The sequence below is a fragment of the Aptenodytes forsteri genome, unplaced genomic scaffold, assembly GCF_000699145.1.
Source record: "Aptenodytes forsteri isolate BGI_AS27 unplaced genomic scaffold, ASM69914v1 Scaffold171, whole genome shotgun sequence".
NCBI classification, from domain to species: Eukaryota; Metazoa; Chordata; class Aves; order Sphenisciformes; family Spheniscidae; genus Aptenodytes; species Aptenodytes forsteri.
The window spans coordinates 2,992,376-3,006,055 of record NW_008794211.1 but is presented as its reverse complement, the minus strand read 5'-3'; the positions used below and the strand labels follow the sequence as shown (position 1 = coordinate 3,006,055).

General features: G+C 35.9%; 1 protein-coding gene across 2 annotated transcripts in view; it reads left to right on the top strand.

The window, feature by feature from the left end:
- HACE1 (HECT domain and ankyrin repeat containing E3 ubiquitin protein ligase 1) overlaps positions 1-13,199 on the top strand; it is a 52,970-nt gene extending 39,771 nt beyond the window's left edge. The window contains exons 18-23 of one of the 2 annotated variants that reach the window (XM_009285021.1): positions 246-442; positions 5,310-5,441; positions 6,153-6,251; positions 6,692-6,762; positions 11,724-11,837; positions 12,286-13,199. In XM_009285021.1, the coding sequence (XP_009283296.1) occupies positions 246-442; positions 5,310-5,441; positions 6,153-6,251; positions 6,692-6,762; positions 11,724-11,837; positions 12,286-12,388 (716 nt within the window). In that variant the 3' untranslated portion in view covers positions 12,389-13,199. The remainder of the gene's footprint in view (positions 1-245; positions 443-5,309; positions 5,442-6,152; positions 6,252-6,691; positions 6,763-11,723; positions 11,838-12,285) is intronic. The other variant, XM_019473546.1, reaches the window with a different exon arrangement.
- The last annotated feature ends 481 nt before the right edge of the window (positions 13,200-13,680 follow it).

Here is a 13,680-nt window from a genome sequence, read left to right as displayed (position 1 = left end):
AAAAGTTGTCTTCCCCCCCCCCAATTCTAAATAATTTTTTTTGGGAAAAGATGATATTGTATAGAAAAATATGATATTTGGGTTTCTAAAAGTTATGTAGAAAAGGTGAATCCCTTTTTCCCTTTTCCTATTACTGCATTATTCTGGTTTCTCTCTAGAGGGCAATCTTCTACCATATATTAAGTTAGAACCCTTTTTGCTTTATCCTATTTATTTGAGGGGTTTTGTCTCTTTGTTTTTTCTAGGTATACCTGTAAATTATCAGGATGTAGCATCTATTGATCCAGAGTATGCAAAGAACTTGCAGTGGATTTTAGATAATGATATCAGTGATCTGGGTTTAGAGCTGACCTTCTCTGTTGAGACTGATGTGTTTGGAGCAATGGAAGAAGTGCCACTGAAGCCAGGGGGTGCAAGTATACTTGTAACACAGGAAAACAAGGTGAGTATACAGGTTTAGTCAGAAGTTGAGAGAGGAAAAGCAATTGGACTGACTTTCTGAATAACTGGAAGCATAAATGGTATACCCGTTTTGAAGGAAATACACAAAATAAAAAAGTTGTCAACACTCTTCCCCCTTTTTTCTAGCTTAGCATATGATAGAAATAGTACTATTTAAAATCTCCGAGTGTTCAGGTTTGAGGTTCTTCTTTCTGACAGAACTTTTGGAAAGAAAATAGGATCAACTTTAAATGAAGTGTTTATTTTAAAAGTTACAAATATTCCTAAAGTTAAGTCATGGCTATATATACCAGGAAGGTAAACCAGTAGCAATTGCTAAAAGTAAAATTGTAGGTAATGTTGCAAAGTGTGCTGCCTGCTAGGGCAGTCTGTGGCACTGGATTGCTCTACAGTAACAGAGATAATTCCTGCAGCCTTTCACTGTGTCAAGCTTTTTCAGCCATTTGCAAGTCACTTGGTGTGTATGGAAATAATCTACCTTTTTAATTTACTTTAGTAGTAACAGCTTGGAAAGTCCCTGAGTTCCCTGCAGCATTAGTTCAAAAACGAATATGGAAAAATGCAGCCAGATTTAAAAAATGATCTAGAAATGAAGATAGACATCGGTCTAATAGAATTCTGCAGTTACCCACTAGATAGTTTTGAGTAACTGCAGAAGTGTCATGGGTAGACCTGCAATTTTTTCTATCACTGACTCTTTTGATCCTTATGTCTTTGTTTTGATTTTCATTTGTGTTGAGCTAGCCTAACTTGCTTTGTGTGCACAGTATTCATTCAGCTCTACGAGTCACGTAGACAGCTGCTGTATTGGTAAATGGCCACTTGGTGTCAGCATTTGTTCTAACAAAACTTTAGTTTGGGTTGGAGCAATTGGCACTGGGTTCTTGTATGATTAATCCTCATTTTCATTAATGCAGAGTGTCATTCCAATAACAGGAATACGTATTATTAGCCTTATTCTGCACTGTTTCCTGCAATATAGTCATTCATGAAGGAATACACATGGTAAAACAAGTCTAATTGTGAAGGCAGCGGATGATTGGTTTCTTTATTACCTATCAGAGAAAGCAAGGATGTTGATTCTTGTTTCTGGGCAGTCTTAGCTTCTCTCTATATAAAATAGATGTACTTGACATAAATTGTGGTTTCATGACAACTATTTAAAAACTGTTATCAGTTAGCATGAAATTAGAAGTTTGCCCACACAAGGATACCCTCAGTCTTTAGTAGTTTACATTGCCCTGTGAACTTCTGACTTGGGGCACAGACTAAAAAGGGTGACTGAACATGTGTAGAACGGATGCATCCATTCTAGCTCATCAGCCTTCTTCAGCTGTGGCAGGGAGGGGACAGGAGTTCGTGTAGCTTTTATTTGAAAGGTGGTAAGGAACAGATGACTGTTGTGTGGTAGCTTTGAAACTGTTAATATTAATTGATTTTTTGAATTTGAAGCTGCAAAATGTGAAGTCAACGAACATTTGTAAGATGGCACTGTCTCTTGTTCACTGATTTTTTTTGACACTGGTGAACCAAATTTGTTGAAAATTGTAGATCTGTGTTTTAGTGGCATTTGGGGATTTTCCCGAATTTCTTTAATGTGATGTGGTTTTGCAGTATGTTTTAGCTTAGCAGTTTGAACAGGTTAAACAGGAAAGTGTCTACTTTGCTTTATAAAACATCTTTTTTACCTACAAGAGAGAGCTTTCTTTTATTCCTCAGGAAAAGGCAGAAAAAAAGATCACTGTTTAAAACTCACTGTATTTGCTTTTCCTCTGGGAGAAGAAAATTCAGCTTCTAAAGGAATTTGCTGTGTATGCACACTAGCAGATTACCTGTTCAAAGGATAGCATTTTTTTACATAAAATTGAGTGAATCTTTATTCCTTAAAAAACCCCACAACCAAACCAACAAACCCACAAAAAACCCCATGCCAAAAACAGTGCCTCCCCCCGCCCCAATCACCCAAACAATCCATCTCCCTCTTATTGAAAATCAAAACAAAAGAGAGTAAATGCCCCATTGAGGAGCGGTAGTAATAGCTGTTTGTAAAAAGTTGTTTTCTTTGAGCGAGGGAATCTTCTTTTTCTACATCAACTGTGTAATAGGTGAATGGTTGTGGGTCCATACGATGCAAATGTTCCAGTCTTGCAATTGGAGTGTCCATGTAGCTCCAACTGAAGTATGATTATAGTAGTGGTTCAACTGCCTTTTGTCATGGTAATGGAGAGACTTCAAAGGGAGAAGTCAGGCTTTTTCCTGTGTCTGTGCTATGCATTTCTCTTTGTTCTTTGCTGTGTATATTTTTTGCAGCTTTCTACTAACTTTTTAGGAAAAAATAAAATTAAAGCTAGACAAAATTTGACCGTATGCTGTTTTAAAAAATGGTGCAAAACTCCACAATCCTATGGCTTTCTCTGTCCTCCCAGGACTTGTCTGTCTGTGAGCTGGCTGTGCTGTTTGGCAGTAAAAAGTTACATATTTTTTTCAACCAGCTTTGGAATGGAGCTGCGCTCCGAATCTGAACATCATAATGAACATTGATCCTCGTCTTGCAGTCTATGGGGTTGTGAAATCAGGGAAGCGTGATCTCTGCTTGATTTACCTCAAAGGAAAATACAGAACAACCCCTCACACAGACCAGACTTTGTCATCATATTTGTGATGCCTGTCTCATGTGTGTTCAATCAAATTTCCCCTCTTAAAAGAAGGCTGGATTGTACGTTTTATGCACTATGTAGGAATGCATATATAGATCTGAAATTATGTAGGTATTTCTGTTTTGTAATGTGCTCCTAAGGCTTCTGAGAGGGAATAAAATGTAAATGAAGTGAACAGAGGGAAAAACAAATTGACCGTTTTTTTTACTGGCATATATTATGTAAATTCTGTGGTACAGGTCTTTCAGCATGTGCCAGTGCTGATAGTCAGGATACTCGGCTGTTCCAGGCTATTTAAAACATTTCTTGTTACACCTAAAGCTCAGCAACTGTTTTCTCTCATAATGAGTGTTTGATGTAAATATTTTTGTAATGCAGAAAATAAGTTTGTTGTTTTTTTTAATAGATTTTTTTAAATAATATTGTCATTTTTCTTTCTACAACCCTGTTTTCTGAATAGCCTAACTTACGTAACAGGAACTTACGAGATGTCAAACAAGTATTTCTGATCATTAAAGACCAGTGTTAACACTACTGCTAATCCTGATATTGCTAAAGTTTCTGATTTCTTCCTAGAGCTCCTAAGATGTATTCACAGAGGCTGACTTTTGTCTAGGGCAGTTAATCTCCTTTGGCTACCCCTCTGATTCCTTAGAGAAGGGATGTGTCTTTAGTTCCACTGACAGCAGAAGCAACCTAGGGAGATTACTAGATTGAAACTGGATTTTTGGGAACAGCTCTGCAGTTGAAGATATGCTTAGGTAATGTTCCTCTTCAGAGCACTTCACAAATTAATTGTCTTCTCACTCTAATACAATGGTGGTAACACATTTAAAAATATCTTCCAACTGCAAAGCAAATGACAACGCCTCTATACGTCTGTAATGAAAGGAATTGCCTTTGAAGAATATTCTTCTGTTTTGAAATGCTTCATACTTCATTCTGTTTTTCAGAAAGGGAGGAAAGAAAGAATGCTTGGTTGCTTTTGTGTAGGTTCAGAACCTAAAAGTTTAGGTTAATGTTTTTTAAAATTAAAAATCAAGGTAGTATTTCTGTAAGATTATTGTCTTTTGAAGGAAGGTGATAGTTGAGATGGTTTAATTGGGAGGTATGTTTCATGATTTCATTATTAAAAGTCATGATTAGGAAGTCAAAATATTACTTTGAAACCGAGTACCTTAAATAATCTAGGAATTAATTTTGTTCTCAAGTAGAAATCTCTTTTCTTGAGTAAAGAAACTTTCAGACTTGCGTAGTCTTGTCAGGGTAGATGAGACATGTTTATACAGCTTTAATGTAGGCACTTTTGTCTGTCTCATTCTGAAAAACCTTCCTCCATTAACCGCCTCCTAGGTTTTTGTGTTTTCAACAAAAGCAATGTTCTGGTGGATTCCTCTTCTAACTAGCATCTTTTAAAGGGGATGGACCCCCCCAGATCTCTGAAGCATGCAAACTATGATATTGTCTATTCACATGGTTATGGTATAAATGCTTTTCTGTCTTTTTTTCCTTTTTAAAAACTGAGGAGACTTTCAAGACTTTCTTAAAAATTGAAATTGTTATTAAGACAACAAAGCTTTCAGGGATAAGTAATATATTCTGTTAGACTTCCAGAGATAGGGGGAAAGCAAGAAAACTTTTTGGCTCACAAATATTCCTTCAGAAGTTTACCCTTTTTCCTGAGTTATGTCAGTTTGCTTAATAGAATACTTTTCTTTACGATCATTGCCTTGTTTATCATAGAATCATAGAATAGTTTGGGTTGGAAGGGACCTCTAAAGGTCATCTAGTCCAACCCCCCTGCCGTGGGCAGGGACATCTTCATGTCCTTAGATGATCGCAATGGTGGTTGCGTTGGATGCAGGCATGACAAATTAAGTTTTATTTACTTCCTTTATCTTAGTCCAAGTCCCTGTTTTTTGATTGGTTTGTGTTAATATTTAAACATTTCTGTTTGGGAATTGTCTTTGGAAGGAAGGAAAGGGGAAGAGCAGAAGGGGCTCTGAACTCTGAAGGGCCTTCTGAATTATTTTGGGTTGCTTCTGTGTGTGAAAAATGCATAGGGAGTCTTAACATCTTACAGTAGATGAGATTTATAATGTATTGAGGACTGCATTTGTGTGTGTGAGTTTGTGTGAGCACTGTGTATTTTTGCTATTGTATGTCTTAATGTCACTTTCTCTGCTGCAGGCTGAGTATGTCCAGCTTGTCACAGAGCTTAGAATGACAAGAGCCATTCAGCCTCAGATAAATGCCTTTTTACAAGGCTTCCATATGTTCATTCCACCATCTTTGATCCAGCTTTTTGATGAATATGAACTGGTAAGCAGAAATGCCTATACTTTTTAAAATTCTTTGTTCAGCATACTTCATCAGTAGTGTAATGATGTAGAAGTAAAGCTCAGTACCCACAAAATAAATGCTTTGTATCTTTCACTTTGGTTTTGCTTCCTGGGCATCTATCAGTGAGGATCTCACTACGTGTATTCCTGCTTGTCCTAATTACTTAGAATGACCATCTTCCTGGAATGTGATAACTTCAGGTGCCAGTGATAAATGCCTTAAATTGTAATTTCAAAATGGAATCAGGGTGTTGTGGCATTTAAGCCTTTTCATATTTTCTTTCAGGAGGACAGAAGTTCTTTAAAAGTAAGGATATGCTGTCTATTACTTTTTCTGAGTCACAGAATCAAATTCCATTAAGTTTTTGTGGTGGTTTGATCTTCTGTAACCAATGCACCTCAAGTTTTGTCTCAATTCATGCCAAAACTCAGAGCTTTTTTCTTTTAGGTTCTTTGGCAATAATTTCTATCTCTTGATACTATGTGCTTAAATTAAACAGATCATATGAAGGTACCTGAATTCAAGAATCTTCTTGTATTAAAAATCATAGGTTCCATAAGGTTGCAACTAAACAGAAAAAGCACTGCAATTTTTATACTTCTTAAAGCATTACTTTTTAAAATAGCATAAACACTTGAAATTAATGGTTAGTCAGGAGGACTAATCACAATCTGTGTGCTTCTTCTGAAGGAGCTTTTGTTGTCTGGTATGCCAGAAATTGATGTGAATGATTGGTTAAAAAATACAGAATACACCAGTGGCTATGAGAGAGGAGACCAAGTTATTCAGGTAAAATTATTTTTTTAATAACGTAGACTACTGCATTTTAATCCAAAAAAAGGTGGTGCTGTTGTTGTTGTCATTTGATGTGAATGATTGGTTAAAAAATACAGAATACACCAGTGGCTATGAGAGAGGAGACCAAGTTATTCAGGTAAAATTATTTTTTTAATAATGTAGACTACTGCATTTTAATCCAAAAAAAGGTGCTGCTGTTGTTGTTGTCATTCTCTGTGTGTGTTTATGGAAGCTTGTTTTAGCTGAAATTTGTGGAGGTTTTTTATACTCTCTTCCTATATTAAGTGACTTAGTTATGTATGAATTTCATATGAAAACTTCCATCACTTAAGTAACAAACACACAAGTATTCCATTTATTGTTTTACCATTATCTTTTAAAGTACTGCAAGTATTTAATGGAAAATACAAACTAACTTATTTTTCGTTTAGTGGTTCTGGGATGTTGTGGAAGAACTAACTCAGGAAGAGAGAGTATTACTATTACAGTTCGTTACTGGCAGGTGAGAAACTCTTCTGTAACAACAAATGTATTGTCTGGATACTCTCAAATAAGTCAAGAGAGTTCAGATTACCATACAAGATCACCTAACTAGAAACTGTTTTGTATACTTCGGTGTTCTATATGTTGATCAAAGTAGACAAAGTGTGTGTTAATACTTTTGCTGCCTGTTATCGCCAGCAAAATGATTGATTACTTATTTATTATACTTGACTACTGTGCAGGAGGCCTTTGTTGCTGTCCCAGGCAATTTTTCACCAGGCAGTAGTGAATTTAACTGTGCTTTATATTCTTCTTCCTGTTGCATATTTATGTGGCTCTTGGCTTCTCCAGTAATCAATATAGGCTTTAATATATGAGATAACTAGGTATCACTTCAGTAAGTGTAAACAGAACATCCTTCTCCTAAAGCTGAGTTGAATTTAACATTAGTGCAGTGTGTCAAGATCAAGTGAAGATGTAACCTTATGTGAGACTGTGTTTGCTTTATATAGGATTTTGGTCCTAAATTCTAGTTGTTCTTCAGGGAAAGCCACTTATTTCCTTTATGGTTTGGGGGCAGTGGGAGAAGGTTTTGAGCAGTAAATGCCTCCATGAGCTGCCGAGTTTGTATATACAGACATTTTACAAAGTGGATCCATAGATATGCATGTGGCACCTGAGCTGTGTAATCCGTGTCTTTTTCTGGTGGCAGGTAGAGATCACACCATCTTCTTAATTTGATATTCCCTTCATATTCTAGGATTAGTAGAGTAGTTGACCTCTTTATAAATTTTGTGGTTAAGCAATGGTAAAATACAAATTAAGATCATCAAACCTTGTCTTTTATACCAAGGAATTTCAGTCACGGATGTATCATCAAATGCCACGGTCTTAAAATTCTATTAGTTTCACTTGATTTATTATGAATTTCATTGTTTTTAGGGATTACAGACAATTTAAGAAGCTAGTTCTGTGCGTATCAATCTTTTCTTTTTGTCCTCTGCAGAAATGATTCCTGCAGTTCTAACTGCACATCTGTTGCACACCAGCTGCTGGTCTTTCATTTTTAGTGGACTAGTCCATTTCTAAATTTAGACGGCAAATAAGGATCTTTTAAGATGTAAGGTCATGTTTCAAATGCTTCTTAAAACATTCTAAATGATACTGAAGTGGCATTCACTATTCTCATGACATTTGGAATAATCTACTGGATTCTAAGGGATGCTTTCCATCAAGTAAACAATTATGTTGTCTGATTAATACGTGCTTGAACACCATTCATTTTGGTCACAAATCCCATACTGACTTGTTCTTATCCATTTCTTGTTAGTAGGAAAGAAATTTTTGGTATGTCTTTTAAGAACTCTGGGCTGGAATTTAAAAACAAATTGCTTAGTTTTTTTCTGTATCAGCTAGTAGGAACCCATTGTGTTTTTTCTTCAGTGATTGAAATGTAATAAGTATATTTTTCCATAAAAATTTAACCTTTGAAAGTTACCACTATTAAGTGGTATGCAGCTGGCATTTTTGCACATAAATCCCCAGACAGTCCTAGTTTCTGGGCATGGAAGATCTAGATGCCGAGTTGTCTGTGAGCTAAAACACCAGTTAGTCTAGTACAGGCCAGTATCTTATGTAAAATTGTGCACTAAAAGTATACCTAAGGCGTCACATTTCCTTAGTGAAGAATTTTGTTTCTGTGTGTACGGGTTGGCAGGCTGCATTCAAAATTTTCATTGTTTTTTTCCATTTCCCTTTAATCTCTTCTGCATATTCACTTCATTTTTTTTTGTGTGTGTGAAGTGATACTATTCTGTCTTTTAATTTCATAGTCTTTGATTAGATTTAGCAAATTAAATAAAATTATGAGTATGTCTTTGGTGTTTCTCTGACATCTCTAAATATTTCCTAAACTTCACCTTTTGTCTTCCTCCCCCATTCTTACACCATTTTCTCTTCAATGTAATGAAGTCTTGCTTTGGTAGTTTCAGTGGAGATACGATTGCATTCCTCATTAATACCAATTTTGAGACACCTTTTAACAGTAAAGTAATTGTCGTGAGCAATGTTTGAACGGCAGATTCTGTGTGTTGGGGATCTGAAAGTTTACTTGTGCACCACCTACTTTTTCTCTGCTGACAGCTGCTTGAGATGGTATTGCCAATTCCACATGCTTTTACTCCCCTCCCCTCCACCTTGATCTGTTTGGTGTTTATAATAGTATTTGCCTAAATTATTGTTAATTATCCATTGCCAACTTTTGATCAGGTTTTTAGTTAACAGTTGGAGGGAATTGTTGACAGCTTATGATAAGTTTTCTTACTTTATTGGTATTCTACAGGTATCAGGATTGCCGTTTAACTTCTTAGGGGACTGTAGTTTCTGTTGAGTAATAAGCTATATGCTATTTTAAGGGAAATTCAGCATATTTGATAAATGTGAGATAGATACATATATATATGAGTACTTTTAAAAGTAAAACAAAACATACGGGAACTGACTTTCTCTTCTACACTGTTTTCATTTCAAGTAAATTTATGCAAAATCTGTAAGTGGAAAAATAGGTAGAAAAGTTAGAATTCAGATGTAAATGTAAACATTTTAATAGTGTTGAAGTTTCCAAAGCTATGAAATCATATTGTTGCTCTTGCTGAAATCTATTTGCACATGCAGTAAGAGAGGTAAGATCTTGTGATCTTATTTGCACATATTTGGAAGGCTTTCTTTACTACATTGGCTGTGTTTTGCTTAGAAAGAAAAGTAATTCTTGGAGGCATAAGTTGGCAGCCATCTGTTACTTTTAAATGTTCAAAGCCCTGATCATACTGTACGATTTTGAGCTGTTGTATGAAAAACATTTTAATAAGTTAAGTTAAATTGTAAAAACTTTTAGCTAATAGTGGGCTGGAGAAATTTTCAACAGTTAGGTCTGTGTTTTATTTCTGATTTGAATATGGAATTTTCTTGGTTCATCGGAAGGAAAAAAAAAAAGTCACTGCAGGGGAGGCAGCACTGTATTAGAAATGCGAGCCAAAACCATGGTATAAAAGAATACCGCTGTAAAATCTTTACAGCTGTTCTGAAGCGTGGCTGTGAGCACAATTCCGTTTGTATGTCAGAAATAGTATGCTGCAAATAATCAGTACTTCCCTCCATAGTGGTTGCCTTATATACCAGTGCTAGAACCATATGCCCAATGTTGCTGTCATTAAGCTAGCTGATACAGATTTATGTGTTGGATACTCTTAAAGGTATGTTTAGAAAGTATTACTGTGACATCTGTCCTAGCTCCTTAATATTTGGCAGTGGCAACTTTTACTCTTCAGTGTTTCTGCCAAGTAGTTTTACTGTGAGTGGAAATTCTACTTCATTCTTCTTTTCCATTCTTGCTCCTGGTTTTTTACAGTCACTTTGATTTTTGTGAACATGAGAGCATTGTTTTTAATGTAAGTACCTGTAATCCAAAATTCTAACAGCTGTTACGTATTTTATAGAAGGTTTGTTTTGTTTTATCAGATTGTTTATTTGCTAGCTACAAAATCGCAGAATAGCTGAGGTTGGAAGGGACCTCTAGAGATTGACCCATGCTCAGATCAGGGTCAGCTAAAGCTGGATGCTCAAGGTCTTGTCCAGTCAGGTTTTGACTGTCTCCAGGGGTGCTGACCCCTCAGCTTCTCTGGGCAACTTGTTCCAGTGTTTGACCACCACACAGTAAAAAAGTTCTTTTCATGTTTAAATGGAATTTCCTGGATTTCAATTTGTGCCCATTGCCTCTTGTCCCGTCACTGGGCATCACTGGGTGCTTCATCTTGAGACTTGTGCTCCATCTTATTTGTTCCTCCCTTCAGGCAATTATATACATTGGTCAGATTCCTCTGAGCCTTCTCTTCTCCAGGCTGAGCAGTCCCAGCTCGCTCTCCTCCTGTGTAGGGTGCTCCAATCCCTTATCATCTTTGTGGCCCTTTGCTCAACTTGCTGCAATATGTCCCTGTCCCTCCTGTAGTGGGGAGCTTGGAGCTGGACTCCAGATGTTTCTCACTGAGTACAGGGAAAGGATCACCTCCCTCAACCTGCTGGTGACATTCTTCCTGATGCAGCTCAAGAGGCTGCTGGCCGCCTTTGATGCAAGGATGCATTGCTGGCTCACATTCAACTTCTTTAGTCCTTGTCCTTTCATCATAGTTGTTTTTTTTTTTTTACTTTTTCTTTTTTAGTGTGAGGGCTGTGCTAACAACATGTTACCTTGTAATGCATTCCAACTTAAGTTGATGTTATAAAAATATCTGAATTTTATTCTATTTGTCTGTGTTACTTTAAAATTATAGGGAGGGACTCTGAAGACTCCAGGGCTATTGTCCATTTACGCCTTCAGTAATCTTTGAGTAATATATTGGTAAAAGGAAAAAAACTGAGTAATATGGTTAAGTGAGAATGCATTCCTGAAGATGCTCGTGATTTTTTTAGTGTGTTCTGGTTTTGTCATAGGTTGTCACTGGGCGATAGTGTGACTGATGTAGTGGTTTTATTAGTTACTTGAAATATTTGGTCTGAAGTAGTAAATGAAAAGACATGTCAAGAACACTTTGGTCAATTGTCCCATGGTTAGTAATCAGAGAATAAACTTTTTTATGATGCGTTTCTTAAACTGTAAATATAAATAACCATAGATGTCTGCCTAAACTGAGATAACGTTCTGTTATAAAACTGGTTGTAGAAATGAGTCCTCTTTGCAAACACAATTCTCTGAAATATCATTCAAACAATTTGATGCCTAATGTAAATGGACAAATGCGTAACTCAATATTGTAATTAAAAGCATTTACACAATGAGAATTTTGATATGGGTAAGAAAGGGGGAACCTTGATAAAAGTGTTAGTAACTGTCTAATTACTAGCAGTAGGAGGTATTTGCAGGGTATAGATTATATCTTTTGGCTTATGACATTGTTGTAATGGTCTAATTTCTGTGAATTTTCTTAGTTCCAGGGTGCCTCATGGTGGCTTTGCCCATATAATGGGTGGCAGTGGATTGCAAAATTTTACAATTGCTGCTGTGCCATATACTGCAAATCTTTTACCAACATCAAGCACATGGTATGTTAACTAGTCTCATTGAAGTGTCTTAAACCCAGGGCTTTTTCATGTCAGTCACAGCAAAAGTACAGTTCTTTTGACTATTTTGATTAAAAGGCCAAAAAAAAAAAATTTAGGCAGTTTGTGGAGTATTCACTATCCAACATGAAAGTGGTGGGTTTTAACCCAGATGATGTTACTTTATGTTTGCTCACTGTTTACTACGTCATTTTGCTTTACTAAAGGCAGTGGGATTAATAGGGGAATATTAAAGGTAAATTATTGTATTACAAATATTACAAAGTGAAAAAAACCCTTAATTTCCTGTAATATATTTGAATGCTCAGTAGTACTATAATGCAGCATAGGTTTGTTTTCTTCCATAAATGTGACATCTTCAGGGTTTTCATTCAGAAAACTTTACCGTTGGGTTTCTTGCCGAACTGTGATGTGGCTCTTTTCTTTTCAGTATCAACATGCTCAAGTTACCTGAATACCCAAGTAAAGAAATCCTTAAGGACAGGCTTCTTGTGGCATTGCACTGTGGAAGCTATGGTTACACGATGGCATAATGAAGTCTAGAAAACTCATCTGACTACTGATGTGCAATTCAGAGTGGCAGAAGTAATTTTGGAAACTGTCAATAGAAAAGCAGCTTAGACACTGCAGCCCATCGGCAGGGCTGGGCTTCAGAATTCGTACAGGATCATCGGCTTTTCCTCCATTATGTGTTGTCAAAGTAGCTTTGATACCGTCACAACAAACTTCTCAGTATGCTGTATTTTCATTTTTTAAAACGACAGATCTGTATGGAAATCAGTTTACATGCTTTTCATTATTACTTCAGTCTGAATCAGAAAGTTTGTCAGAATCTCTTTCCACAGTTTACTTTTGATTTTCAACTATATGGTTGAATAACATTTGTGTGTTAGTTTACTTTGTACTCAGATGGCATACTGCTAATGGACAGACTTGTACTTTATGCCTTGTTGCATGTGGAAGTGCCGTTTATTTTTGCAGAGAGCACTATAGAAAGTTCGATTTGGATATTGTACAGTAAGACAGATCTAATGTATTTTCCATTTCTTTGCATAGTAACAAATAAAATTTTATAACTTTTTAGTATTTGAATGTATATAGTATGTAAAGATAAGTCTGTTTTCACTGGAAAAAATAACAGATGAAGTTAATATCTAATTTATATTAGAATTTACACTCTATTCTACTAAATACTTAAAGTATTTGTGACTTTATAGTCAAGTTGCAGTTTAGAATTTGTAAATACTATAAGATCTATATCCATTTGTTTGAATGCCTTTACTCTTTCCTTGACATAATTGTATGTTCAAAAGGTATTATTAAATTTTAGTATTTTAAACAGAATCTGAATGTGACAAGTTTGTGTATCTTTGTGGGTGGTTTATCCTTTTTTTTTTTCCCCCAGGATTTTATTCATCTTACTATAATTTAAATTGTCATGGAAGCAGCATTTGAGAAGGCATAGTCAAAGCGATGGATGGACATAAGCAAATGCACAAGGAAGGAACTTGAGCTTACTGAGGTTAACTGGCAAGACTATAATAGAATCTCATGTCAAAATTTGTATAAAATTAGACTATATTACTCAATATGTAAAAAATACATAGCAATGGCTCATCAGCATGTGTTTTTGATGATAAGTAGCTGGACATGTTGGGGTAGATGATACATTTGCATAACTGCTTTTTAGGGACCCTAGGGTAGGTCTACATTATTGTTTTGATTCAGGCTAGGAGTGGTGGTTTTGTTTGTTTGGTTTGTTTTTTCTTCTTTAAATTAATCGGGTCATCCCTGCTTATCATGCTTTTGCTGCAGAGAATGCAAA